Raw genomic sequence first — 27,428 nt, 5'->3', positions numbered from 1 at the left:
AATAAACTCCTCCAGTAAAGGGATTGGGCAACAGAGAGCTTAGTGTCACTGAAACTTTGGTTTCTAATTCTACTAAGTGGTTTCCAAATCCATCAAATGAGGTTTGTTCCTGGAATACAAGGACAGTTCAACAGAATTAAATAGGCAAAATCCCACACTCACCCCAGCTTACAAAGGAAAAAGTACTCAACAAACTGAAACATTACAAAACAAATGATTTGAATCATTATTAAAACAGAAACAAGGGAAACCTTGTCTCAAAAAACAGAACAAAACAAAAAACAGAAACAGGGCTGGGGAAGAGCTCTTTCAGAGGCTCACAACACCTGTTAACTCCAGCTCAAAGCATCCTAAGTCCCTTTCAACAGAGGCCTCTTACACTCACACAACCTCACACAGTCCCACAAAATAAACACACCCTCTAAAAAACAAAACCAGACGTTGGGGGGGGGGGGGGTTAAGAGCAGGACTCAAGCAACAGCTCACAACCATTTGTAACTCCAGTTCCAGGAAATATGGACACCCTCTTCTGACCTCCGAGGACGTTGCACTCACACAGGGCACAGACAAGCATGCGGGCAAAACACCCATACGCATAAAACAAAACAAAATAAATTTAAAATAAAACAAAAGCTACCAAGGCAGAAGAAAACGACCTTAAATATTAAGTTTCAGATTGAATAATTAGGCATTAAAAAAAAAAAAGGAACAATTTTACCAGTTAAGACTGCTGCACTTGAAGTCAGGGTGTCTTAGTGTGAATCCCAGCTTTTTCCTAGCTGGGTCATTTTGCCTCAGTTTCCCTGCCTGTATGATGGGAGAATTTGTTTATGTTTCCAAGGGAATCTGAGAAGTCAGTGAGAATCACAGAGCAGGATAGAGTGGGAGGGAAGCTTCATTCACACAGGAGCCAGCAGATCACCAGCTCCCGGGGAGAGTGGGATGAGCCCGGCGCAGAGCCTCACAACGGCCCACGCAAACCAAAGAGTTCACAAGATGAGGCCCAGTAGCAAATACCGCATGCGCACGGGAAACCCAACGCTAGGTGAGGGGTTGCCCGGGGAACCGGAGGCGTGGCTCCATGTTTCCTGGTCTTCAGAGGAGGAGCGCACGGGGATTGGCTGGATGAGGAGTGCGGCGATGGGCGGGGCGGGGCGGGAGGCGATTGGCCGGACGCGCCGATGGGCGGGACGGGCGCGCGGAGATTGGCGGGCTGCGGCGCGGCGCGGCGCGGTGAGTGTACTGCCGAGCGGGGTCAATGTGGGTGCTGGGTCTGGCTGGGGGCTACCTGGGCAGCGGGCCGGGGCCTTGGGGGTGCTTCGGAGTGCTACGTGGACCGGAGCTGAGCGCGTTTGCTGCGCGGCGGGTCGCCCATAGCGTCCGGCTCGGGGCACCGTGTGGGCCGCTGCCACCACCGTGCGTGTTTGCCTCACATTGAGTTTACACGCTCCTTTTTGGCAAATTCGTAGGGTCCGCTCCCTGAGCCGAGCCAGCTAGGGGAATTTGAACTTTGTAATAGCTGTACCAAAAAAGTAAAATGAGAGGAAAGCTGTGTTCAAAACTTACGTTACTACATCCTGGCTGTTGTCATCTTATCTATGGATGAAGCATATGTTGAAATACTTTATACTATATATCGAAATCCACTATGCATCCCCCAAGCACATCTAAATTGGACTTTAAGGAAAGACTTGAAGGGGAAGAGCTAGTAAGCTTTGGGGGAAGCCAGGAGGAGTAGCAAGGCCTCTATTTGGAACCTCTTCTGTCGAAGGGACACTTAGAAGGAGAAATAGGTAGGAGGGAGGACCAGTAGGCCCAGAGCTGATCTTACAGTAAGAACTTGGGGTTTTGTTTACTGAAAGGCAACCTTTGGAGAGTTTTGAGCAAAACAGGGACAGCTTTATTTTTATCACTAATTTAATTATGGCAGATTTGTTTTTTATTTTTTTAGTGATGCCTCACAGAGGTAGCACAGTTAGCAGGGAGCTGGATAGAGACAGATCAATAGTTCCATTTGAGGGGTATGATGAATTTGAGACCCTAGTAATTGGGTAGAAATATGGAGAGGAGAAGGTAATGAACAAGATTTAGAGCAAGCTCCAGGTTTTGTCTGATTAGATTATAGGGTGACATCTGCGGACACTAGGGGGGCTGCTGCTTTGGGTACAGGTGGGAATTGCAGGAATGCCTTTGTGTGTCTCTGCAGTGATAACTCCTTGGCCTGGACACAACTGCCTGGACCAAACAAGCCAGGAGTGCCACCATGTTTTCAGAGCAGGCAGCCCAGAGGGCCCACACGCTGCTCTCCCCACCGTCAGCCAGCAATGCCACCTTTGCCCGGGTGCCGGTGGCAACTTACACCAACTCCTCACAGCCCTTCCGACTGGGAGAGCGCAGCTTTAGCCGACAGTACGCCCACATTTATGCCACCCGCCTCATCCAGATGAGACCCTTCCTGGTGAGCCGGGCACAGCAGCACTGGGGTAAGCTTAAAAGTGAGGATTGAATTAACCTGTGGGGTTAAAGTTGCTTTGGCTTAGAGGCTGGTCAGAGATGGGGCTGAGCGCTGGCAGTGATGGCTACTACTTCATCCGCAGACGAAATAAATGGTTTTACTGCCGTCACTATCTTCAGGGTGATTGGTCCCTGGTGTGCCCAGTCTAGCTAGAGAGGTCCTCATGATGGTAGGCTGGGCACCAAAACTTTGCCCTGGTCTTTGAGGGATGGGCCAACACATGAACCATAACAGAACTATAGGTGGGGATTCAGAATCTGCTGTTTATGTTGGCCTCTGATGTTTCTGTGTGGTGTTACTCCCTTTCTCCCTCTGTGGAACGGTCTACTCCTCTGGGTGGAGCTCTGAGGAATGTTCCTGGCTCTTCTGGGGCCTGAGTGTGGATCTGGCCCAGCCTCCACTTCACCCTGCTTCCTCAGCACTTTGTCCTAGGGTTGGGTCTGTGCTGATGAATCTCTGAAACTCTGGAACGTGCCTTCCTTCTTCCTGCCCAGCGTGGCTCTCCACATCTTTCCTGCTTGGTGTGTGGAACGTTCACACATGTTCTGTTTTTCCTCGTGGGGACTTTGAATGAACGAGGCTGCTCACTGCACCGGGAATAGAGTGGGCCGGGGTTGAGGAGACACAAAGTGGGAATTGTGAGGTGTGTTTATTTTCAGAGGGTGAAAGATCAGGCAGAGCAGGGGCTGGCACCTGAGAATTCAAAGACTTAGCTAGGCCTTTTATCCCAACACTGGGGAGGCACAGGCAGGTGGGTCCCTGTGAACTCAAGGCCAGGCTTGTCTATGGAGTGAATTCCAGGACAGTCAGAGTTATATCCTAAGACCCTAACTGGAAAGAGCAAAAGAATACAGAGTCTTAAGGACTTTATGGTCTTAAGTCTTATGGTAGTTGCCAGCACAGAGCACGCGACAGACATGTAAGTAATATATTATTTCACAGTTACTTCCTGTGTCCACGTAAGGAAGTGCTATCAACAGGGGACTTAGGACAACACACATTCTCCTACAGTTCTGGAAGTGTAGAGTCTGAAATCAGGTCAGCAGGGCTGATTCCTTGTAGAACAATGGTTCTCAGCCTTCCTAAGGCTGTGACCCTTTAGTTCCTCATGTTATGGTGACTCCCAACCATAAAATTGTTCCATTGCTGCTTCACAGCTGTAATTTTTCAATTAGGAATTGTAATGTAAACATCTGATATGCAGGATCATTTGACCCCCCAAAGATTCAAGACCCACAAGTTGAGGACCATTCTGGAGGCTTTAAGGTCAGGGCCTTTTGGCTTCTGGTTGTTCCAGGGGTTCCTGAGCTTGTTCCCTGTCTCTACATGGCCTTGCCTCTGGCCTTCCCTGCCTCTTTGGATGTTTGGTGTCAGGGTCCCACTCCGCCTAGAGCCCCTTTATCCTCTCTGGTGGGCCCCACCCCCCTTCAGCATCACATTGAGGTTCAAAGATCCTTCACTTCCTTGCTCTCCCTCCTGGCCAAGACCGGGAAGCAGCACTCCTGTGAGCCTCAGTAGAGGCTGTGCAGGGTCCTCTGTGGTGTCTTCAGGGTAGGGTTTCATAGTGTGACTCTGCCCTCACATCCAGGCAGCCAAGTTGAAGTGAAGAAGTTGTGTGAGCTACAGCCCGGGGAGCAGTGCTGTGTGGTGGGCACACTGTTCAAAGCCATGCCTCTTCAACCCTCCATCCTGCGGGAGATCAGCGAGGAGGTGAGCCCTACCACCCCTGACATGCCAACCTTGGCCAGTGGATTGAACTGGGCCTTAGAGTGTAGGGATAAGAAAGCCAACCCAGGCAGGCAGGGATTTGTAGTAGCGCTTCATAACCCAGAAGCCATGGAGACCTGGGTTCTGACTGCCTTCCATCTGTCTCCCAGCACAACCTGATCCCCCAGCCTCCCCGGAGCAAATACATCCACCCAGACGACGAGCTGGTCTTAGAAGATGAGTTGCAGCGCATCAAACTGAAGGGCACCATTGATGTGTCAAAGTTGGTCACAGGTGGGAGCCCAGGGGATGTGGGGAGCCTGAAATGAGGGTGGCTCAGGGAGGCCTGGCAATAGTGTGTTTAGAGAAGCCCTTAGGGGGTGGCCTATGTGTTACAGGCTGGTACACCAGAGTCTTTGGAAGTAGGTATGAGTTTGTATGCTCGGAGGCTGCTTGCCTGTGCATGATCATCTGGGAGGTCAGTCTTCCTGTCTCCACCCAAAAGCAGTGAGCTCAAGAAGTAGGCATCCGTCCTCAGAGAGGATTCCCTGGAGTGGCTAGGTGGGGTGGCTCGGTAGTAGAGGAGCCTCAAAGGCTACCGTTGACTTCACCTTTCCCCAGGAACGGTCTTGGCCGTGTTTGGCTCTGTGAAAGACGATGGTAGGTTTCAGGTTGAGGACCACTGCTTCGCTGACCTGGCTTCACAGAAGCCTGCACCCCCACTTGACACAGACAGGTGAGGAGCCCGACTTGGGTACCCCAGGGCCTGTGTTGGGAGGACTTGCCTCATTCCTCCTGCAGCCTGCAAGACCTCACCATCCTCTGCAGATTTGTGCTGCTGGTGTCCGGACTGGGTCTGGGTGGCGGTGGCGGGGAAAGCCTCCTGGGCACACAGCTACTGGTGGACGTGGTAACGGGACAGCTTGGGGACGAAGGAGAACAGTGCAGCGCTGCCCACGTCTCCCGAGTTATCCTTGCAGGCAACCTCCTCAGTCACAACACCCAGAGCAGAGACTCCATCAACAAGGTATGGAGCTCAGGGCCTGTCGGCCACTCCCTGTCTACCTGCTGCTGCCCTTTTCCTTTCTCAGAGTCAAGGGCCCTAGTGGGCTCTGGGTGTCCCCCGAGTCAGCCTCCCCGAGGACCTGACTATATCCTGGGCCTCTTCTCCCAGGCCAAATACCTCACCAAGAAAACCCAGGCAGCCAGTGTGGAGGCCGTCAAGATGCTGGACGAGATCCTGCTGCAGCTGAGCGTAAGCAGCCTGGGGGTGCTGGCCGCTGGAGATCCAGCTAGTGAAATTGCTGTTGTGTAGGGAAGGGAAGGCTTCCCCTAGGGCGACTGTACTGGAAAGTGGGGCTTCCTGAGGCCCATGAGCTCTCTCTACCTTGTGCCCTCCAGGCCTCAGTACCTGTGGATGTCATGCCAGGCGAATTTGATCCAACCAACTATACGCTCCCGCAGCAGCCCCTGCACCCCTGCATGTTCCCACTGGCCACTGCCTATGCCACACTCCAGCTGGTCACCAACCCATACCAAGCCACTATCGATGGAATAAGGTAGAGATGACAAGAGACCTAGGGACAAAATCCCCAGGGAGGGAGCTGGGCTGCAGAAGGCATCTCTCTGCCTTGCAAGGTTGGCTTGGGCAACCCCACAAGGCCATCAGGTGGGATCCGAGATTGTGTTTGTGGGTGGAGTGGCAATAATAATAACCCCCTGTCCCCCAGGCCACAGTCAGCAGAACCTTTCCCTTGCAGGTTCCTGGGGACATCTGGACAGAACGTGAGTGATATCTTCCGGTATAGCAGCATGGAAGACCATTTAGAGATCCTAGAGTGGACCCTGAGGGTCCGTCACATCAGCCCCACAGCTCCAGACACCCTAGGTATCTGCTCAGTTACGCTTGTGGGACCAAGAGGCCGGGATGGGTTCCCAGCACAGCCTTGTATTCAGAAAAGCTGTTTTGGCAACCACTCCAGAATGTCTGTTCTGTCCATGGCGAAAGTCTGTACTGTACTGACTAGGAGCACACAGCCCTTAGTGCCACTGGGCCATATACCACAGAGCACTTTGGTCACAGTTGGGGTGCTTCTAGCATTCAGTGAGGAGGGAGGGACCCCTTAGTAGGACAGCTCACCAACAGGCCTTTCTCCAGGGTGCTACCCCTTCTACAAAACTGACCCGTTCATTTGTCTGGAATGCCCTCACGTCTACTTCTGTGGCAACACCCCAAGCTTCGGTTCCAAAATCATCCGAGGTGAGTCTTGTCTTTTGGAGGCTCCAGGCCTGAATTGTGAGGAACATTTTTCTCACCTGGGTACAAAGGTTCCTACAGGATTAGACAGGCTACTGTGTGTGTCATGGTGTAGCTAACTGGTCTCAGCCGGCTCTAAGCACATGGTCCAACTGTGGCTGTTCTTTCTGGGGACTTTCCTGAAGGGCAGGTCCTACCCAGAACCTAAGCTGGACTGCATACGATTGTTTTACAGGTCCTGAGGATCAGGTGGTGCTGTTGGTGGCTGTTCCTGACTTTAGCTCCACACAGACAGCTTGCCTAGTGAACCTGCGCAGCCTGACCTGCCAGCCTATCAGCTTTGCAGGCTTTGGGGCAGAACAAGAGGACCTGGAAGACCTGGGGCTAGGTCCCTAGTGAGAGGCAGCTGGGTCAGGACATCACCCTTACAATGTGTGCCCTGTAAATAAAACATGAATTTCTATAGGTCTGAACCTGTAGTGTGTGGGATGGGACAGACAGGGAGAACACCCAGCAAGCCAGCCTCTTGTCCAGCAGTCAGAACAGGGGAAGGTGGTGTCGTGAGCTTGTTTTATTGGTGTGACGTTGGCATCCTTGCCGGCCCCTCCTCAAAGGCTGGCAGGTAGAGCTGGGGCTTCTGCACAAACTCTGGTTTTGGTGCCGGTGGCTTTGATGTCCCACACTGGGGTAGTGGCGCCCACCCAGGAGCATCTGATGGCTATGTGTCTACCACAGGCTTGGGAAATGCTGCTTTAGTTTGAATTGGGCTACGGCTTTGGGATCTCAGTCTCAGAAGTCCCCAAAGTTTACTGTGTAGGTCTCCACTGTTGAGACTGGAAATATGAGCCCTGTGTCCGTCTCTTCCTCCTCCCCCTCCATTTCCTCCTCCTCCCCCTCCAGATCAGTCCCATACTCTGTCTCCAACTCTGTCACTACTTCTGTATAGGTCTCAGTCTCTGATTCTCCCCAGCCTGCAGTGGTAGTGGGTAGAAGCTCCCACAGCCTCGAGGTAATGCCTGGTGTGGGGGAAGGGGGAGGTGTGAGGGCAGGAGTGGGGCTCGTGGCAGGGCCCATGGTAGAATTGAGGCGACGCAGCCGCATCTGTTCCCTCATCCGGAGCCGGTACTGTAGACGGCGCTGCTGCATGCGCCGCTGCTGGGGCGTCATTGGTCGTGAGGGGTCAACTCGGAGAATGGGACGGTTCCCGTTCATAGCCAGGATCTCCCGAATGCGCTTCCAGTTGGAGCGAGCCAGGATGAAGTTGCACTGGGTGGCCCCGATATCGTAGTCCACATTGCAGATCTTGGAACTCGAGGTGTAGCCCTCTGCGTGAGCTGTCACACGGTACTCACCCGGGTTCAGAATGCGCCAGTAGTCGCCTCCACTTGCTGTATAGGGAAGATGGGCCTGATTGTCCCAGGGTCTCCCAGCCCTGCCCTCCCTAGTCCTGGGCAAGCCAACATCTTAGGTATGGTCCAGAAGGCCAGAGACTTGCTACACATGGTGAGACCCTTTTAAAAAGTACATTCGAAGTACCTGTCTTCACGCCATGGTTGATGCCACTCACAGAGATGGTAGCATTGGCAATGGGAATGCCTTGCTCATCCGTCACCACACCCTTAATGCCACGGTGCACCTTCAAAAGGGAGACGCGGTGGAAACCCACATAGAGATTCAATGTCTGCACCCCTCCCAAGCTTCACCCCACCTCTGTGCAGCCCAGGTCATCCCACCTGCTCCATGAAGGTGAGCAATGCTTCTTTGTTGTTCTCCCACTCTCGGGGCAGCTCGCTCTCGTGGGGGAACTTGTCACAGCCCAGGTATATAGAGAGTTCCAGGCAGTTCGTATGCAGGTAGCTGAAGTCGTTGAAAGCTGAGCAGACATGCAGACCTGTGGTCACCCTCTCCCCATCTCTTCCACCCGCCTTTCCCAGGCTCTTGCAGGCTGACTTACTCCCAGTCCGAGGATTCCACTTGGCCCCATTGACAATGCCCATGCCGTTGGTGTAGTCCTGGGCCTGGCACCCTCCCCGGTAGGGCTCAGTCATGGTGAGATGGGCAGAGGCAAAGGAGATGGCCAGCCAGCGGAAAATGGCATGATCTGGAGTCTCCTGGGTCTCAGATGCCTCCTCATCATCTTCTCCACGGGCAGCTGCCAGTGCTGCGGCCAACAGCTGCTCCTGGCTAGGTGTCCGGGCCATGTCATAGGGGTAAGATACAAGCCGCTCGCCACCATTCAGATTTGCACCCAGCACAAAGGGGTTCTTCTCCATCCAAGAAATGATGGCCCGGACTTCTGTGGATACCTAGGAATGAGTGGTACATAAAGCCATGTCCCAGGCTGGAGAGATGGCTCAGTGGTTAAGAGCACTGACTGCTCTTCCAGAGTTCCTGAGTTCAATTCCCAGCAGCTACAGGGTGGCTCACAACCATCTGTAATGAGATCTGATGCCCTCTTCTGGTGTGTCTGAAGACAGCGACAGTGTACTTACATATAATAAATATTTAAAAATAAATGAAAGAAGCCATGCCTCCATTCCTCTGTAAGCACCACATTACACCCTATCTATGGCCCTCTGAGTCTTCCTCTTGCCCTCCAGAGTCTCTGTGCCAGCCCCTCAGATTCCTGTCAGCAACCCACACCCCAACATCCCCTCCCTGCAAGCCTGCCACCATCCAGCAAGCCAAGAAACGCCTCTCACCGTGGCATCTGGAGACAGGTACCGCTCAGGGATTGGCAAGTTATTGTTCGGGACCCTGTAGGGGACCCATTTCTTCTCCTCAGCTGCCCAGAGCACAGAGTTGAGATCTGGGAAGTCCTCGAAGATGTCAAAGCCCTCCTCAGTCCACAGCCCCAGTGCCCAGTTCCCAAACTCTGAGCCCTGTGAGGAAAACCATAGGTCACTATGGGATGGAGAGTCAGGGAGCCCATGCCTCCAATCTCTTCCCACCCCTCACCCACCACGCACCATCTGTGCTGCCACCTCATAGCCGTCAGGGTTCAGCGATGGCACCAGGTGGATGCGTGTGTCCTGCACCAGATTTCGTACTCTGGGGTTCCCATCACGGTACTCGCGGCACAGGTACTGCATGAGCAGTAACAGGAGCTCTCGGCCTAGCACCTCGTTGCCATGGATCCCAGCTGTGTATCGGAACTCAGGCTCTCCTGCAAAGACAGGAGCCACCAAAAGCACTGAGCCTGGCAAGCCCAGTTGCACCCAAAAGGTCTGGAGGCAAGCTGAGGCTTATGGTGCTCAGCAAGGCAAGCCCGGATCCCTAGGGTCTCCAAGTCAGGCAGGAGACGGTGAGTGGGCATATCCACTGTACAGCTGTGCAGGACCCTGGTGCTCTGGGCGTTGGTTAGAACAGTGTCCTCCGGCTCTCACCCAGTTCATGCTCCCCAGGGTTGTCCGAGATTTCCATTGCATAGATCTTGAGCCCTCGTGAACTCTTGCCCAGGCTATATGTGCGGGTAATTGTAGGACACTCCTCGTTCACCACCTTCATCAGCTGCCAGGGAGGAGATAGGGCGTCACTGACCAGGATCCTCCTGCTCCCAAGATGGGTTCTACAGGAAGAGCAGGTAACTCCAGCCCCTCTCAGATACCTCCAGGCTCCAGTTTCCTCCCTAGAGCAAGGGGTGACCCAGACCCCTTGAGGGAAGACTATGCCTTTGGAATAGTAAGAACAGGGCTAAGTTTAAGCTCTCCCATACCCTGGCGTGGCCCATCCCAGCCTGTAACTGGGGTTCCTAACCTGGCGCATATCCTTGTAGCTGTGGTGCCGGAAGTCCAGGCTGTCGGTGGTCACCACCTCGTTCTGTGCATAGTAGCTGTAGACAGCTGCAGAAGAGCAGGCATACAGGGCCTGGATCGGTTGCCCTTTGGTCTACACCCAAATCACACGCAGCTACCCCCAAAATCACAGGCAGCCCCCTTCACTCACGGGTCACGGGACAGCCTAACACCTCCAGGCGCATGCACAGGCTACCGTTCCAGGTGAGCGGATAGATGCGGATGAAACGAGCTACAACTGGCTCGGGGAGCTCGCTCAGCACAGGGGTGTCCTTATCCACATTCCCATGGAAGGTCTGGAGAGAAGCAAGCCTCCGTGTCCCACCCTGCCTCTCCCAAGGGTCCTCCCCGGTCCAAACATGAGCAGCTCTCTGACACCCACCATTTCCTCATAGCCGTTGGTGTACATCACCCAGGTCTGGCTGTCATTGCTGAAGCCCACGAAGAAGGTAGTCACGAAGTCGTCACTGTGGAACAGACACAAGACGAAGCTGCTCTCACCCGAGGTAATGCCCCGAGACCAACTTCTGGGCTAACAGGGCTATGGAGAATGGTCCAGATCTCTGGAGCCAGATTCTGTGACTGTTTGGCCATGGGCAGTTGCTGTTGCAAAGCTTGTCTGCCCATCTGGACATGTAGACCGAGTAGCCGTGACTGAGAGGTGGACACTTGGTTGGGCCCTCATTGATATTTTTGGGCCTTCCCAGTTCATTCAGGTCAAGGGCTGTCTGGAATGCGCCACATGGTGCTAGGGACCCTGCCCGCTGCCTAGGAGCCCACCACATACTGGATGCTGGAGTCCCGGCCCTGAGTGATGACGCCTGTGAACCGAGTCGCCCTTCGGGTGTCCACCTCAATCCACTGGGTCTGTGACTCGTCCTCAGCACACCACGCCCCGTCATAGTAGTCGTCTTCGTTGACACCAGCCTGTCAGAGGGGAGGCTGAGCACGGGCAGACGAACCCTTGCCCATGGCCAGACGGACGGTCCGCTCACCCACCTGCATGTTGAGCCGGCCCCGCTGGGCTCCGAGGCCGTGGCGCAGCATGGAGGAGGCTCGGATCTGGTTGTCTTCGATGCGGTGTGACTCCATCCCAATAGGTGGGCACTCTGCAAATGTACACCTTGGGCTAGCGGCTCAGGGACTCAGCCTCCCTCCATTAATCCAGAGCCAACAATCCTATGGCCCGTACCCCTTACATGTGAATGGCAGTTGACTCAGATCAGGCCAGAAGCCTAACTGCCCCAAACCTGTTTCCTCTGCATTAGCTGCCATCTAAAGAAAGAGCTGATGAGCCCCTGACTAATGATAAGACCCAAGTCCCCAGGGAGTTCACCCAGATGAGACCATTTGCACACTGGCTTCAAAATGAAACCTATAAAGGCAGCTGGGGACCTCCTTCCCTCCCTGAGGCCCTGCCCTCATCCCATCACCCAGTCACTGGATAACAAGTTCTGTCCCTCCAAGCCCCCAACACCTGCCCCTGCAAGAAGGTCAGCCTCAGGCCAGAGCATGCATGAAGCTGAAAAAGACTGTCTTCAGCTCATGAGGCCCTCCATACAATGTGGGCTTCTGGGGGTCAAAGCTGCACCAGGAAATCTGGTCCTATGTATGGTCCTGAGTAGGTCCTCACCCTCGCGTCGCCCTACTCACTGATTTTCTCCACTGGAGCCCACTCTTCCTCCAGCTCCTCGCCCTTCCGGGGCCCTGCTAACAACAAAGGGAGGAGCTAAAACCAAGGGCCTACAGCATCAAAAGCCAAATGCTTCCCCATGGGGAATGGCCATGCACCTTTGGGGTCCTTGTTTTTCTCCACAGCCCACTTGTCCTCTGTGTCCTCCTTGGGGCTACTGCCCTCCTTTTTGGGCTTCTCTGGGGCATGTAAGATAAAAAAAAAGATACCAGTCAGGTTGGACCCAGGCCTGGAGTGGGGGGGGGGGGGCAGGCTGAACTGGATAATCATGGGGGAGGGATGTCAGGTTGAGCTGGGCATAAGGAAGGATCAGATTGAGTTAGGGGTACATGAGGGTCAGGCTGACCTAAAAGCAAGCAGGAAAGATCTGGCTGAGCTGGGGCTATGGAGTAGGGTTCAGGCTAAGCTGGGGATGCACGAGGGTCAGGCTGACCTGAGAACATGTGGGGAGGGGTCAGACTGAGCCTGGAGTATGCAGATAATTATCAGGCTGAACAGAGGACAGAGGGATTCAAGTTGAGCTGGGGGCACATCTGGTAGACACATCTGGCCTCAGGAGGTAGCCTGCTATGCTATCTGCCTGCTCTGACTCACTCATCTCCTTCTTTTCTTCATCCACCTCTTGTCCAACATCAGGCTTCTGTGGTGGAGGATGGGGGAAGTAATAGTCCACTGTAGAAAGAAAGTCTGGGTTAGCTGGCTCTAATCCTATGCTGGCCCGGGCTCCAAAGATGGGTGGAGAGTGGCACCAGGATAAGACATGTGCCTGGGTGGCAGCTATGCCATTTGTGGCCAAGAGGAGTCAGGCTTTGCCATCTGGGCTGAAGCCAGGGATAAAGACATTAACAGTAATGGCAGGGAAGTGGTAAGGACCTGTACAAGTCCAGCGCTCAGAAAGGAAGAGCTTTGAAGGGATCCGGAAAAGGAGTGTGCCGAGGTCATCAGTCAAGCCCCTTGGATTTAAAGTCATTTTCTTGTGCTTCAGCTTTGTTAGGCCATCCCTGGCTTGCTGTAGTAGGCAGTAGGTTCTGCTAGTGCCATATTTCCCTGGCTGTTGTGTTTTGAGGCTGGCCTTCAGCCATCTGGGTCTTGCAGTTGTTATAGGGTTAGACGCTGATATCCGACTTTTATCATTGTTGGATGGGAGCTTTTTAGATGTTTTCCCCTTAGTTTCTGTTTCTCCTCTATTGGCCTGAATGGCACAGGGTTTTGGTCTTCAGGTCCAGTAGGGTGTCTCTCCCCTGGGGTTTTTTGTGGCCTGCATGATCTTTGGGGTCCTGGTAACAGCTTAGCCTGGGGTCCCTGGTGCCAGGGGGCCTCCAGGAAAACTGGCCCAGTTGTGAGCCAACCCTACTGGAGAAGGCAGATGCCCACATAGGGAAACAGGGCTAAGAGACCTAGAGATACCCCTAGTGGGGGACAAGTGCAAAGTCGAGAGCCAGAAATGTAGGCAGAGAAAGCCCAGTGTCTTGACTACAATTTCCACCCCACATGTCCATCTGCCCGCATCTAAGGACTTAGAGGTGTAGATACTCACAGTCATCATAGTTGGGGATCAAGTAGCTATCCCCATAGTCAGGGGGCAGGAGGGGCTTCATAGGTGGATCTGTGGAGGTAAGGTAAGAGTGAGCCAGGGTCTCTCTCTTTACCCCATCCCCAATCTATGGCCTCCCATCCTACCAACTTCCTTCCTTTCCTCTGGCTCTTCGGTCTTCTCCTCAGGGCGCTCTGGCCAGAGCCTCTTCCTGCTGGGTGTCGGTCTGGGCTGCTTCTGGCGCCGGATGTATTCGACTAAGAGGGAGACAGATTCTGAGCAGCTGTGCTGGGTGGGCCTCAGGTTGACTCCTCACAGCCAGGCCAGAGTCTACTCCTCGCCCAGGTGGAGGCCTTACTCACAGTCCTCATAGTCTTCTCGCTCGATCTGGTCATTGTAGTCCAGTGTGGGCATCTCGGTCTCGTCCTCTGGTTCTGAGAGGAAGATAACAGTGGCCTAGTGACAACCCTGCCAAGGCCCAGTCCAGGAAACCTCTCAGTGTAGTAGGGCTGAATGGCAGGTCACCCTGAAATACAGAGATGACAGCTACTCACCCGGCCGGTGCTGCTTGGCCTCCACCTGGGTCTCCTCTCCTTGACCCTGCCAGGAATTTGGGAAGGTTCTTCCTACAACACAGAAGTCCAAAGAACGGATGGACAGGGGTGCCTACCCAGACCACCTTGAGAGCTTCCGACCACAATGCATCAGAGTCTTTGTAGATGCTATTGGTACCCTCCTAAGACCAGAGCTCACTCCAAGGAACATAGGAAGCTCACTTCTACTTTACCTCCACAGATCCACCTCTAAGCCCCTGTTGCACCCCCCTCCAACTGTAGTCATATCTACTTGATCCCCGACTATGATGACAGTATCTATTATCCCAGAGTCCTTGGGATGTAGTATAGTCCTAGTGTACCCTGAGGCTAGAGAGCTATGCTGCTGTTTGTGGGAGCGCTCACCGAGAAGCTGATGCCACCAGAGGAAAGCAGGAGGGACTGGGGCACAGAGCTCTCACCTATAAACTCCCAAGCTTTCTCCCTGCCCAAGAGTAGCATTAACAGACCGTCACTGAGAAAGCGACCAAGTTCATGATGAGACCTCAAAGTTCCCTTGTCTTAAGGTCCCACGAATCTCTCCTCATCTCTTTGTCCTCAAAGAGGTCAGAGCCCCAGGGATCCTGCTACAAACCTCTCTCTGGTAGCTCCTTGGTGCTGGGGTTGGAGGTTGGCCACTCTAGCGTTTCTAAGGGGGCCATGGTTGAAAACCTCTTTCCTGCCGAGGGCCTCTTAGTGGCCTTGGGTGGCTTCTCCTTAGGCTTCTTGGTGGCTTTGGGTGGCTTCTCTTTGGGCTTCTTGGTGGCCTTGGGTGGCTTCTCTTTGGGCTTCTTGGTGGCCTTGGGTGGCTTCTCCTTTGGTTTCTTGGTGGGCCTGGTAGAGCCCTCCAGGTGTTTTGTGGCCTTGGGATCTTTGTCCTTCTTTCCTTTCTTCTCTTTGTCTTTCTTCTTTTCTGGAGGTACTGTCAAGGATGAAGACACAGGAACAGACAATCAAAGCCAGATCTGTGTGCCCTCGTGGTCCCCCTGGAAGTCCAGAGCCTGGTGTGAGAGCACCTGTCAGTCCCTGGTCTGGTACAGATCAGGAAACTGAGATTAACCACTTGCTCAAGTGGTAGGTTGAGATTCTTGTCTGGGCCCCCTGTCTGGCCATCCATCGTGATTAGTAGCAACCCTTGCCTGCTCTGACGTGCTGAGTTCGGGGCACAATATCCAGAGAGAAATCTCCATCTGCCAAAACCTCCACCAGGGTCCCTCATAATCTGCATTTTCATACATCTGCCTAGTCCTGGATCACAGTTCTGTGCCAGGCATCGAAGGTCCAGGGAAAAGCCTGAAAGAGCAAGGCTACCCAAGCAAACTGCCAGGCAAATTAAAGAACACGGTTTGGCCTTCCTAGAGCCTCTTCGCGGGGAGAAAAGCTTCCAAGAGACACTCAAGTCAGGCTGGGGGGTGTCATTCTGTACTAAAGCAGTCAGTGTTCTGGTATTTGGAAGGCCCTAGGTTTGGTTCCCTAGCACTGTCCCAAGGGAGGAAGGCAGGCAGGCACTCAGTAGGTCTTGAAGTCTAAACCGGTTCCAGTTGAAGCCCAGAACCAACAGGAGGTCCCGGGTACCACATCAAGGACAGAGGTACAGGGAGGTTGGTAGTTCTTGGTGCTGGCTCTTCTCAGAGAAGTCTAGCATCAGGGGCCACCCTCCTAGCACTCTAGGAGCTGCAAATGCTGCCGAGAATTTAATTTAATTTAATTTAATGGTGGATGGGAAACACATAGGCAATTGGCTGAAACACAGGGAACATTGCAAAACATGCCGCAGAAGCAAGGTCACTTGGCAATGTCCAGAAAGTCTTGGTTGCTGGAGGCAAAGCGCGCAGGGAGGTGAGGGGTAGGGAGAGCAGGACAGATGTACAGCAGTGAGGACCCGAGGAGGAGTGGCTGACCTCAGGAATGATGATGAATGGTGCCTCACAGTCTCCTGGGAGAGAGATCACAAGATTCTTTGCCACTCTCCAGAGGGCCATGGAAAACAGCTAAGATTTACAACAACTGATTACATAAGAGGCTCGGGGTTACATGCCTCTAGGATGCTATCACCTCGCTGACCATCTCAGACTGCCCACTTTCACCTGGAAGTCTTCCTCACCCCCCTTCCCGTGCCTGTGTGTTCCTGTGGGAGAGGAGACAGGCAGATGCCTAGGCTTGAAGCTTGCCACTAACAGACTAGGGCCAGTTCGAACAACAGGGAGGTGAATCTTAATTCCCCTCCCGCCCAAACCTACATTCTCTTGAGACCTGGGGATGAACAACTTGGGTGACTGTATCCTCAGAACCTCAAAAATCCAGTACCACCCTATGCTGTGGATACCTCCAGGTCTCCAAACTCTAAGGTAGAACCACCTGGCACTGTGTTGCCTTGTCTCCAGAGAGACGTTTCTCACATGGTAAGTGGCTAGACCCTCCAGAGCCCCTGTATGCTCACTTGAGGCCATGGTCACCCATGCCACCAAGTTCTCACCTTCTGCATCTGCCCGTGGCTTGCCGCCTGCCTTGGATTTGCGGGCACGCTGGGTGGGTTCGGGAAGTGGCTGGGCTTCCACGTCGTCCTCCCGGGGCGGGGACTGGGTCTCCAGCTCCGAAAGGAAGCCTTCGAGGAACTCCTGGATCTCGTCGTCCGTTAGCACCGTCTGTGGGCTTCCCTCGGGGCACAGCGCCAGCAGTGCCAGGAGGCCGCAGAGGAGGGATGCGGAGCGCACCGCAGCCATGGCTCTGGGCACGCGCGAGAGCCGGGTGGGCTCGAGCAGGGACTTGGGTGGTAGGGGCGGCGCCCCGCGTGGGGGCTGAAAAGGACCCGAGGAACCCTGAGGAGCAACGTGGACGTCGAGGGTATCCAGAAAGGGGCGGGAGAGGGCGATTCAAGGAGGGCAGGGGCCTCCGGGAGAAGTTCTGGCGAGCCCAGCTCCGGCAGCAACTGGGCGCTCCTACCCCGCGTGGCTAGCTCTCACGCGGACCGCCCTCCAGAGGCGCTTGCGACGGCCCGGCCAGGGTGGGGGCTTCGGGTTTCCGGAGGGGGAGGAGGAGGAGCTGGCCTTGGACCGGGGACTGCGGGGGAGGGAGGCGGAGCAGCACGGAGCCCCGACTAATAGCAACGTCAGCGCCCAGCTTAGAGGGTCTGGGTGCAGGGCGCCTAGGGGGAAGGAAGGCCTGGGAGAAGAGAAGAGAATATAGAGTTATGGGGAAGGAAATGTGCGGAGTCTAAGGAGACCCGTGCCCTCTGCTCCGAGCCCGAGCCCCGAAGCTTGCTAGCAGAGGGAGGGAGGAAGCCCTGAGGGTACTGGTGATCCCCTACTTCCCACTCTCTGGAGGTTAGTTCTTCTAAGTGTCACCTGCTGTGTGCTGGAGCAGGTATCACCTTCGTTCAGATATCACCAACATCACAGATCTTTGGAGCCAGTTTTTTTTTTCCGAGGGAGGCTGTGAAAAACTGTTCTCAGCATCCCAACCACTCCAGAACTCAGGTCTCAGGTCCCAATGTGGAGTCATAGCTATTTCTCTCCTTCCTCTAACCAGAATCAGCTAAAACAACAACAGATTGTTTACAATGGCGTCAGCTACCACACAAGCCCAGAGGGTATGTAGAGCCTCAGAGCATCCCAAAATACATCAGTCCAAGTGCCAAGGTGTCTGCCCCTAGCTTCTAGAAGATAAACGTTGGCTGGTTCTTATGGCCGGCACAGCTAAGCCCAGAAATGCCAGAGCATTTACCACCGAAGGATTCAGGTGTGAAAGTGGACTTGTATCCATAGGTCCAGGTCAATGGCAGGCAGTTTTCAACCAAGGCGGGGAGACACTCTGACGCAGTGCAGAATGGGGACCCCAGGGTGATTGACACAGGGGAGTCTACATCTCAGCTGGAAGAAAAAAAAAAAAAAACAGGTCAAGAAACACCAACAGGACCCCACCTCCCCAATCTCTCATCCTGACCCTCCCCAGCTTGCATGAGTAGGTAGAAAAACTGGGAGATTTTCAGGTGCTAGGCTCTGTACCCCCACTGCTCTCTGGGAGTAGATGAGCCCCCTCCCAGCAGTCCCCTTTCTGGCTCTCCTTGAGGAAGCAGGGATACTCTGCCAAGAACTGTTCCCTGGGGGGGAGGGGGGGAACTATTCCATCTCTGCCCTCATAACCATCTGATTTCAGCAGGGGACTTCTGTGTCCACAACTTACTGTGTGCATATTAAATGGATCACGTTGTGCTGTGCCTAGCATCCCACAGGCTGTTGGTCCTCATGCACTTTGCTCCCCTCCCCCATCCCAGGACATTCCTCTCAGCGTTAGGCCTCCCCATAAGAGACTTCAGCTTGGTTGTGGCAGCACGAGTGAAGCAAGCCTCACCCACTCTCATCCTCTGAATCATTATGCTGGGAACTGGCTTTCGTGCCTTCGTGCCCCCAGTCGGGTCCAGTGTGTCATGCTAAGGAGGCCACAGGATGCATGAGGGGCACTTCCTGAGGAATGGGTCATACTTAGACTGAATTTGGGCTGGATATTCTCTGCCAGGGAAAACAGAAGCCATTTCAAATATGGAAAGAAAAAAAAAATCCCCTAAGGTCTAGAGAGCCTTTTCCTGGGCCTCAGTGAGTCACTGACAGGAATGTAAGCAGAGGAGCCTGTGAGACCTGAGGTGGTGAGGTCTCCACGGTGAAAGTCCACAAAGGTGGGTAGGAACATAACTTCAGGCTGGTGTTCCTCCCCGGGGGATCCCATCCTCGGGAAGTCCTTTTGACCTGGGCCCACATATCTGGGGTAAGAGGATAACCAGAGAAGCCAGAGCCTATGAGGAGAGCCCTGAGGAACTGGGAGGCTGGTGGCTTCCGTGACCAGGAGCACTCCCTATCCACGTCCAAGTGTTCTCCTGAGGCCTGCTAGACAGGTCAGTAACTCCCCTCCCTCCCAACTCCAGCTTTCTATGTGAATGCATTAGGGTCTATCCAAGGGATCACACAACAGCACTGGGCTGGCCTGAGAGAAGGAAGGTGTCCTTCAGTTTTTTTTTTTTTTTTTTTTTTTTTTTTTTTTTTTTCAGTGCCGCGGAGGTAGAAGGAGAGTTCCTGGGAGAACAGAGGTTGTTCGATGGGGACACCCCAGCCTCTGGTCCTGCACTATGTCTGTGTAGTCTGCACCTCTGAGGGCTTGGAACATCTGCCATGTGTGCTCCCGCCAGAGGGAAGCCTCAGGACAGAGAGACTAAGGTTGGGTCAAAGGCAAAGAGAACTGATGTTCATAAGCACAGCTGTCACATGGAAACAGACACAAAAGTCCCTTTTGCCTTTGCAGCATCAGCTCTCCCCATGGAAGGAAGGGTACCCACTCCCTAGTTATGAGAGGCCAATTGTGGGATCAGGCTCTTGGGATGGAGAGGAGAGACACTAAAAGCAGGATAAGAAATCAACATTTTAAATTAAATTGAAAATGATAGGTCAGGTCAGGCAAAACACACCTGTCATCCCAGCATTCAGAAGGTCAAGGCAGGAAGACAGCCATTTTGAGGCCAGCCTGGATTCTGTAGTGAGACCCTGCTTCGAAAAATAAGTAAGAGCTGGAGAGATGGCTCAGTGGTTAAGAGCCTTTACTATTTTTGCAGAGGACCCAACTTCTGTTCCCATCACCCACATACATGGTGGCTCACAACCACTCTAGTTCTGGAGAGATCTGATCCTCTTCTGGCCTCCCTGGGTACTGCACGCACATGGTACACACAATGTACTTGTACTTGTAGGCACACACTCCTACACAAACAATTAAAAATAAATCAAAGGAGTGGGTTGGGAAGTGGTGGCACATGCCTTAATTGCTTGGGACACAGAAGCAGGTAGATTTTTGAGTTTGAAGCCAGCCTGGTGGTCTACAGAGCTTCTGGACAGCCAGAACTACACAGAGAAACCCTGTGTCAAAAATATAAATAATAAATAAATCTGGGGCTGGAGAGATGGCTCAGCAGTTAAGAGCACTGACTGCTCTTCCAGAGGTCCTGAGTTCAATTCCCAGCAACCACATGGTGGCTCACAACCACCTGTAATGGGATCTGATGCCCTCTTCTGGTGTGTCTGAAATGAGAGATAGAGTACTCACATACATTAAATAAATAAATATTTAAAATAAATAAATAAATAAATAAATCTAAGCTTAGTCAGTCAATGCTGGCTGCTGATGGGTCAGAAGTGGGAGGAAGAGATCCAGGAAAAGGTCGGAGATGGGTACTATTTCCTATTTCCTCATACATTGAGGAAGGTCTTAGTTCTCCTGTGCTTCAATGGGAAGGGGTAAGTTCACTCTAAGAGGAAGGGTCTGCTCCTTTGGATCAGACAAGTAGGTTCTAGTCAGCATATGTCATTGGTGCAGGATCATTCAAGCCCCCAGGAAATACCAGATAGACTTTGATCACAAGGGTCAGAGCCACTCCTGCTTGCTGGTGACTCTGCCATCTCTCCTGTATTCAGATCTCAGTCCTGCCTTGTCCAGTGGTGGCCACAAGCTTCCTTATTCATTCTCCATGTGGTGGTCTGAATGTGCTTGATTCCTTGGTCACCAGGGAGTGGCACTATTAGGAGGTGTGGCTTGCTAGAGTGGGTGTGGCTTTGTTAGAGGAAGTGTGTCACTGGGGGTGGACTTAGAGGTTTCAAATGCTCAAACCAGGCTCAGTGTCCCTCTCCTGCCTGCTGATTTGGATGTAGAACTCTCAGCTCCTTCTCCAGCACCAAGTCTGCCGCATGTCACCATGATGGGAGTGGATTAAATTAAAGCCATTTGAATATTTTTCTTATAAGATTTGCTATGGTCATGGTGTCTTTTCACAGCAATAAAACCATAAAGTAAGGTCTGGAGAGATGGCTCAGAGGTTAAGAGCACTGACTGCTCTTCCAGAGGTCCTGAGTTCAAATGCCAGCAACTACACGGTGGCTCACAGCCATCTGTAATGGGATCTGATGCCCTCTTCTGGTATGTCTGAAGACAGCTACAGTGTACTTATATATAATAAACAAATCTTAAGAAAGAAAGAAAGAAAGAAAGAAAGAAAGAAAGAAAGAAAGAAAGAAAGGAAGGAAGGAAGAAAGAAAGAAAACAGTAACTAAAACACTCCATGTCTGAGGAATATCATGGCTTTCCAAGAAGTTTCTAAGTAATTAATGGCATCTCTTTGAAAGTGCCCCTCTCACAGAGCATGGTAGGAGACATATGCTGTGGCACTCCCTAAAGGAACCGATGAAATATTATCTCCGTGGCTGTAAACGTGCCTGGATGCAGGTGGGCAAGACAGAATAATACTAGTCAATCCTTTCTGCCAGCCCAGTTGCCTTGAGATTTCGAGGCAGTTTGTACACATCTCCATGTGGGTCCTTACCTATGCATTTATTCAAGAGTAGCTATACGGGCTGGAGAGATGGCTCAGTGGTTAAGAGCACTGACTGCTCTTCCAGAGGTCCTGAGTTCAAATCCCAGCAACCACATGGTGGCTCACAGCCATCTGTAATGAGATCTGATGCCCTCTTCTGGTGTGTCTGAAGACAGCTATAGTGTACTCATATATAATAAAAATAAATAAACCTTAAAAAAAAATAAGAGTAGCTATAGAGTGGGCAGCAAGATGGCTGACTCAATGAGTAAAAGCACTTGCCACTGAGCCTGATGGCCTAGTTCTACCCCTAGGAAGAACCAGTTCCTGCAAGTTGTTTTTTAATTTCCACACGTGTAGTGGCACCACCACCCCTTGCAATAAGTAAATGTCAGAAAATAAAAGCACTATAGAATGTATGGAGCTTTCAACAGGGCACTGGCTTGGGAATGGCCAGAACTCCAGGCACCAAAGATGTATAACTTTCCTTTGGAAAGTTGGGGCTAGAAAAAGGCTGATTCCAGGAGCTCAACAGCTAAGACCCTAGACAAAAGGACTCACACAAGGACCCCCAAGCTGCTTTGGAGGAGGGTAAAGGAATACCAGCTATCCAGATTCTGCCTTTGGACCTCTCATGAAAGCTCAAGTCCTGACCAGGTGGGGCCCTGAGGCACAGTCTGCTGAGTAAATCTGTTTCTTTCTGAGTGGAGAAGCTAAGGCCCAGGAAAGGTCATTTGTTCCCCTAACAGCATCAGTATCAGCAACAGAGAAAGTCCCAGCTAAGCTTTCTGAGACCGAACAGCACCCACCCTCCAGAGATACCGTTGCCTCCCACCAACAGCCAACAGGTCCCCGGCAGCACCAGTACAGAAGGCAGGTGAGCCAGCTTCCTTCTGGAAGCCCTCCCTGCAGCTCTGGAGCACCACTCTCATGATGCTGAGTCCAGAGCCTGATCAGAGACCAAGACTTAGCTGCCAGAGGCCTTCGGGCCAGAGATCCAGTGAGGAACAGGAGGCTACAAGAACCCAGGAGCTAGGCAGCAGACATTAGCCTGAGGCTTCCGGGTTCTGTGTGGCAACAGTTCCTTCAGGGAACATCTGAGGAAGTGTAAAGCCTTGTGTACTGAGGCCCTATGAGCCCCTTTTCTTCAATTGCTCCCAAATCCACTGGTCAACACCACCATGTACATTTGGGAAGAAACATTTTTAAATCAAAGGTCCAAGAATCCTGGCTTTCACCATCAGGCCTCTGGGACCTCAGTCATTGTCCCTTCAGGACACTGGGTCTTCTGAGGAACCAAAGGGAAAAGGACAGACCTTTCCTTCCCCTGGTGGATGTATCTGGAGATAGCTCCTTCTCTGCAGCCCAGCTGCTCAAGTCCACAAAGTGAGGTGGTTCCCTGGGCTGTGAACCTGGCTCTTCCAGGCAGCGGCTAGCTGTCCCAACTGGCAGAACACTCCCCTCGGTTACCAACAACTTGAAAACCACATGTGATTTTCCATAGTCCAGGCTCCCTGGGCCTGGCTGCTGATCGAGCAGTTAGTGCTGGATTCCTTCCACTCACCACAGGGCAGACAGTGGGCCCAGCTGTGGGGAGACTCTCTGGAATGGGGGGGGTCACCACATCCAGGCAGGGCAAGCATCCAGTACTGATGAGTAATTCTGAAGCCTGCTGGTCTGGGAAGAGGACATGTGACAGTTTAGTGTGACATATCAGCCCAGTGTGAAGCCAGAGAGGAGGAGACCCCTCAAAATGGGGTCCATGAACAAAATGAATATTTGCAGCCCCCACACACCTTCATCAAAATTCACTTCAGACAGCTTAGGATGTCGATATTTCTTGCCCTGGATAGAAAACCTGATTGCATACAAGCTTTGGCCCTGTGTACAATCAAGATCCCTGAGGGTGAAATTTCAAAGGAAACAGATGGCTTGAAAAAGAATCTACATCTTAGGCCAGAGACTGAACATCCACAGCCTCCTGTGCTTTCAGGAACCAGCTGTGGCCTCAGACCAACCTGCTGTGAAGGCACACTGTGTAACATTGTATGCTTTGTCTGGGACAGGGAATTGCTATGTAGTCCAGGCTAGCCTAGAACTCAGGATCCTCCTGCCTCAGCCTCCTGAGTGCCGAGTCAGTGACTTCATCTCTGAGTCTGTTTCTCTCTTCTGTGAAATGGGCAAAATGTCATGATTAAATCTTGGTCATAGTTCCAGGTGTCATGGAGACACATCTGGACACACTATTAAATCTGTCATGGTTCTAGGTGTCATGGAGACACATCTGGACACAGTATTAAATCTCTATGTCATGGTTCTAGGTGTCATGGAGACACATCTGGACACTTGTGCCTGAAAACAAATTTTTTTGTTTTATTTTTTTAAAGACATCGTTTTGTTCCTGGAAAGACTCAATGTCCAGAAGGGACAGTGTCTGAGGTCCTAGAGCCTAGATGCCAAAAACCAGGTTTCTTGGACTTCCATTCAAAAATGCTTCTCCCCACATGCACAAGGTGGAGTTGACCAGTAGCACTCAGGAGGCAGGAGGATCTGAGTTCAAGACCAGCCTGGTCTACAGAGCAAGTTCCAGAACAGGCTGGGTTACACAGAGAAACCCTCTCTCTAAATAAATAAATGTTTGTTTTTATGTGTATGAGTGTTTTGCCTGTATGTATGTCTGTGCCTGCCTCAGTAATGCTTTGATGTAGGGAAGCTGCATTTTAAAAGTTAGTTCGATTCTACTTCCCTTTTAAATGTCTAGCTTATAGAGAAAGCATTTATCCAGCATGCAAAAGGACCTGGGCTCTAGACCTACCACCAGAAAAGCAACCTCTCCACTAAGACCTAAAGAATAAAAGTGATCTCAAAGGGCTGAGAGATGACTCAGAGGTTAAGAGCATTGGCTACTTTTCTAGAGGACCTGGGTTCAATTCCCAGCAACCACATGGTGGCTCACAACCATCTATAATGTGATCTGATGCCCTCTTCTGGCACGCAGATGTGCAAGCAGATAGAGTACTCGTACGTAAATAATTTTTTTTTTTAAATTTAAACCAAGGTGACCGGAGAAATGGCTCTGTGGTTAAGCGACTGACAGTTATTCCAGAGGACCTGGGTTCTATTTCCAGCCCCCACATAGTAACTCACAGTCACCTATAACTCAAGTCTCAAGGATACTTTCTTCTGGCCCCCAAGAGGGACCAGGTGCACATTCAGTGCACAGACATACATGAAAGCTGAATAACCACACAATATATATATACAAATAAAAAGTCTTGGGGGTGGAGAGATGGCTCAGTGCTTAAGAGCACGGACTGCTCTTCCAGAGGACTTGGTTTAATTCCCAGCAACCACATGGCAGCTCACAACCATCTGTAACTCCAGTTCTAGGGATCTGACACCTTCGTACAGACATGCATGCAGGCAAAATATCAATGCACATAAAACAAAGGTAAATAAATCATAAAAAAAAAAAAAAAAAAAGACCAAAGCCAGGCATGGTGGTGCATACTTTTGAGCCCAGCACTTGTAAGTCAGGAGGCAGATCTCTGTGACTCCGAGGTCTCTGAGGTTCAGGACAACCAGGGTTATGGAGAGATCTGCTCTCAAAAAGACAAACAAATGAAACAAAAAAATCAACCCAAAATATACCAAGTGGTTTTTGTTTTATGTCTCTTTTTTCCTCTCTCCCTCTCTATTGTGCCCTACGCCCCACACTTACCTTCCTTCCTCCTTCCTTCCTTCCTTCCTTCCTTCTTCTTCCTTCCTCCTTCCTTCCTTCTTCCTTCCCTTCCTTCTTCCTTTCCTCCTTCCTTCATTTTTTTTTTAATCATGTAGCTCACAACTGGCCTTGAACATGCTCTGTAGATGAAGATTACTTTATTTTTTTTTAACAGACTTAGTTCATTTATTTTGTCTTTTATAAAAACCCTTATGTGGTAGCCACAGCTGGAGCCTGGGTCCTCTGAACAGAGACTCTGGTGTGGGTTTTCACAAGATGATCAGTGAATTCCTGATAAGGAGACTTGGTGAACACAGTTTCTTTCCAGAGGTCAGGGGTCAAGTAGCTGTACGTTTTTGAGATGGCATCAAAGGTGGCCTTGGCAAAGTTGCCCAGGGTGGCAGTGAGCCTCTGGCTGAAGTGTAGCAGTCATCTATACCGGCCATCATCAGAAGCTTGTTGGGCACAGGAGCAGAGACAATGCCAGTGCCTCTGGGGGCAGGAATGAGACACACCAGCACAGAGCCACAGCGGCCTGTCACCTTGCATGGGACAGTGTGGGGCTTGCCAATCTTGTTCCCCCAGTAGCCTCTCCTCACAGGGACGATGGAAAGCTTGGCCAGGATAATGGCCCCTCGAATGGCAGTGGCAACCTCCTTGGAGCACTTAACACCAAGACCAACGTGACCATTGTAGTCCCCAATAGCGACGAAAGCCTTGAACCTGGTCCGCTGGCCAGCCCGGGTCTGCTTCTGCACTGGCATGGTTTTCAGAACCTCATCCTTTAGAGATGCACCCAGGAAAAAGTCGATAATCTCAGACTCCTTAATGGGCAGGGAGAACAGGTAGATCTCCTCCAAAGACTTGATCTTCATGTCCTTAACCAGGCGGCCCAGCTTGGTGACGGGGATCCACTCCTTGTCTTCAGCTTTACCTCCACGAGCCCCGAGGCCTTGACCATGACCTCGGCCTCGACCGCGGGCCCCTAAGACTGCCGAATCCTCCGAGGAAGCCGCCGTGGCCTCCTAAGCCTGGGCCCCCGGGTCCTCCGGGCCCTCCCGCTGCACCGGCGTCATCCGCCATTTGGTGTTTTCCCGAAGAAGAAGAAGCGAAGATTACTTTAGATTTGTGATCCTGCATCCTTCATTTCTCCTGTGGTAGAACCACTCCTGGTTTTTGCAAAGTGATGTAAATCAAATCCAGGACTTCACGATGGGGGCGTGGTAAGCAGTCTAGTAGAAACTAAAATATGATGGTAATGTAATTCTTACTCATGTAAATTAGATCTAGGCTGAGAGTTCTGAGTACAGCAATCTAATTGTTAACAATGGTCAGAGATTCTGACTCCTCTTACCTTGTGGTTTCTTTTGTTCCTTTGTTTTAGCTTTTTTGTTTGTTTTTTGAGTTTTTGTTTGATTGGTTTGGTTTGGTCTTTTGAGACAGTGTTTCTTTGCGTAGCCCTGTCCTGGAGCTCACTGTGTAGACCAGGCTGGCCTCAAACTCACAGAGCAAACCTGTCTAGCCCCTCCCCCTGCTTTCCCAAGACAGGCAACCCACCAGCCAGGAGACAAACAACAAAACCTCCACAGAGCACCGGGTTCACTCCATTCACAACTCTCTCACTGCCACAGCCAGCTACTATGAAAAATGGGGAGGAAGCACAGCACAGCTTTTTTCTGATGTCCCGGTCTGTCTCTAAAGAAAGGAGTTGACAGATACCAAGGAATAATTAACAGACTTTGCTACACGTGATATTCTTGCCTCTGTGTCTAGTAGGATCCCTGATATCTAAGGAATATATATATATATATATATATATATATATATATATATATATATATATATATATATATATTATATTTATATATTTAAAATAAAAAAAGAGGCAGTGTCTGATGAGGAGGAAGCAGAAATCAGAGGTGGAATAAGCAGCTGTGGTGTGTGTATGGGGGTGGGGTAGAGGGACTCATATTCCTGCCTGTTTGCCGGCTCAGCCAGAAGCCCAGCCAAGCAAAACATGAAGTGGGCAGCCAGCTCCAGCCAAGGAGACACCCTGCAGGTACCCAGCCCAGCTCCCCAACTTGTGCGAGCACTGAGGATGTTTGCCAGGACACTGGGGTGCCCCAGGTCTAATGCCAGGACCTAAAGCTGTCTGGTTATCACCTCCAACTTCTTTTTCTGGCCAAGAAGTTGTTCACACACAAACATCCATTTTCTCAGCCTGAGGCAGTTCTCCATGGCCCAGCCACTGCATCTCCTGGCAGAG

General features: G+C 51.8%; 2 protein-coding genes and 1 pseudogene across 4 annotated transcripts; 1 reads left to right on the top strand and 2 right to left on the bottom strand.

Moving 5' to 3' along the window:
* The first annotated feature begins 1,197 nt into the window (after positions 1 to 1,197).
* POLD2 (DNA polymerase delta 2, accessory subunit) lies at positions 1,198 to 6,910 on the top strand. The gene is made up of 11 exons (XM_080939603.1): positions 1,198 to 1,233; positions 2,207 to 2,483; positions 4,104 to 4,225; positions 4,393 to 4,516; positions 4,844 to 4,958; positions 5,051 to 5,249; positions 5,397 to 5,477; positions 5,624 to 5,781; positions 5,983 to 6,110; positions 6,381 to 6,482; positions 6,715 to 6,910. Exons 2-11 carry the CDS (start codon positions 2,264 to 2,266, stop codon positions 6,873 to 6,875), a joined length of 1,410 nt encoding a protein of 469 aa, XP_080795729.1. The 5' UTR covers positions 1,198 to 1,233; positions 2,207 to 2,263; the 3' UTR covers positions 6,876 to 6,910.
* A 135-nt stretch (positions 6,911 to 7,045) lies between these two features.
* Positions 7,046 to 17,007, bottom strand: AEBP1 (AE binding protein 1). Of its 2 annotated transcripts, none has more exons than XM_080914539.1 (21): positions 16,570 to 17,007; positions 14,689 to 15,015; positions 14,055 to 14,126; positions 13,863 to 13,934; positions 13,647 to 13,757; positions 13,504 to 13,572; positions 12,561 to 12,638; positions 12,065 to 12,145; positions 11,927 to 11,983; positions 11,273 to 11,382; positions 11,061 to 11,200; positions 10,656 to 10,740; positions 10,425 to 10,569; positions 10,236 to 10,321; positions 9,866 to 9,989; positions 9,449 to 9,645; positions 9,182 to 9,361; positions 8,434 to 8,785; positions 8,213 to 8,352; positions 8,016 to 8,115; positions 7,046 to 7,867 (listed from the first exon to the last, which is right to left on the bottom strand). In XM_080914539.1, exons 1-21 carry the CDS (start codon positions 16,814 to 16,816, stop codon positions 7,269 to 7,271), a joined length of 3,372 nt encoding a protein of 1,123 aa, XP_080770665.1. In that variant the 5' UTR covers positions 16,817 to 17,007; the 3' UTR covers positions 7,046 to 7,268. The 2 variants fall into 2 exon arrangements, with proteins under 2 accessions (XP_080770665.1, XP_080770666.1); XM_080914540.1 differs by having other exon boundaries at positions 11,927 to 11,980.
* Positions 17,008 to 25,372: 8,365 nt separating this feature from the next.
* Positions 25,373 to 26,245, bottom strand: LOC308436617 (small ribosomal subunit protein uS5-like; annotated as a pseudogene). The gene has a single exon. The product of its transcript is annotated as a small ribosomal subunit protein uS5-like (transcript).
* Positions 26,246 to 27,428: the final 1,183 nt, after the last annotated feature.

This window comes from Micromys minutus, assembly GCF_963924665.1.
Source record: "Micromys minutus genome assembly, chromosome: 1".
In the NCBI taxonomy this organism is placed as follows: Eukaryota; Metazoa; Chordata; class Mammalia; order Rodentia; family Muridae; genus Micromys; species Micromys minutus.
Note: the sequence above shows the minus strand (reverse complement) of the source record. Positions and strands in the feature narration are given on the sequence as shown.

Bases quoted from the DNA above. Each gene is read 5' to 3' on its own strand.
- POLD2 (XM_080939603.1), top strand. From the start codon at position 2,264: ATGTTTTCAGAGCAGGCAGCCCAGAGGGCCCACACGCTGCTCTCCCCA. The intron at 2,484-4,103 runs GTAAGCTTAAAA...CCTCACATCCAG, and splicing joins CCGGGCACAGCAGCACTGGG to GCAGCCAAGTTGAAGTGAAG. The intron at 4,517-4,843 runs GTGGGAGCCCAG...ACCTTTCCCCAG, and splicing joins TGTGTCAAAGTTGGTCACAG to GAACGGTCTTGGCCGTGTTT.
- AEBP1 (XM_080914539.1), bottom strand. From the start codon at position 16,816: ATGGCTGCGGTGCGCTCCGCATCCCTCCTCTGCGGCCTCCTGGCACTG. The intron at 13,935-14,054 runs GTGAGTAGCTGT...TCTTCCTCTCAG, and splicing joins GGCCAAGCAGCACCGGCCGG to AACCAGAGGACGAGACCGAG. The intron at 10,322-10,424 runs GTGAGTGAAGGG...GCTCTTCTGCAG, and splicing joins GTTAGGCTGTCCCGTGACCC to CTGTCTACAGCTACTATGCA.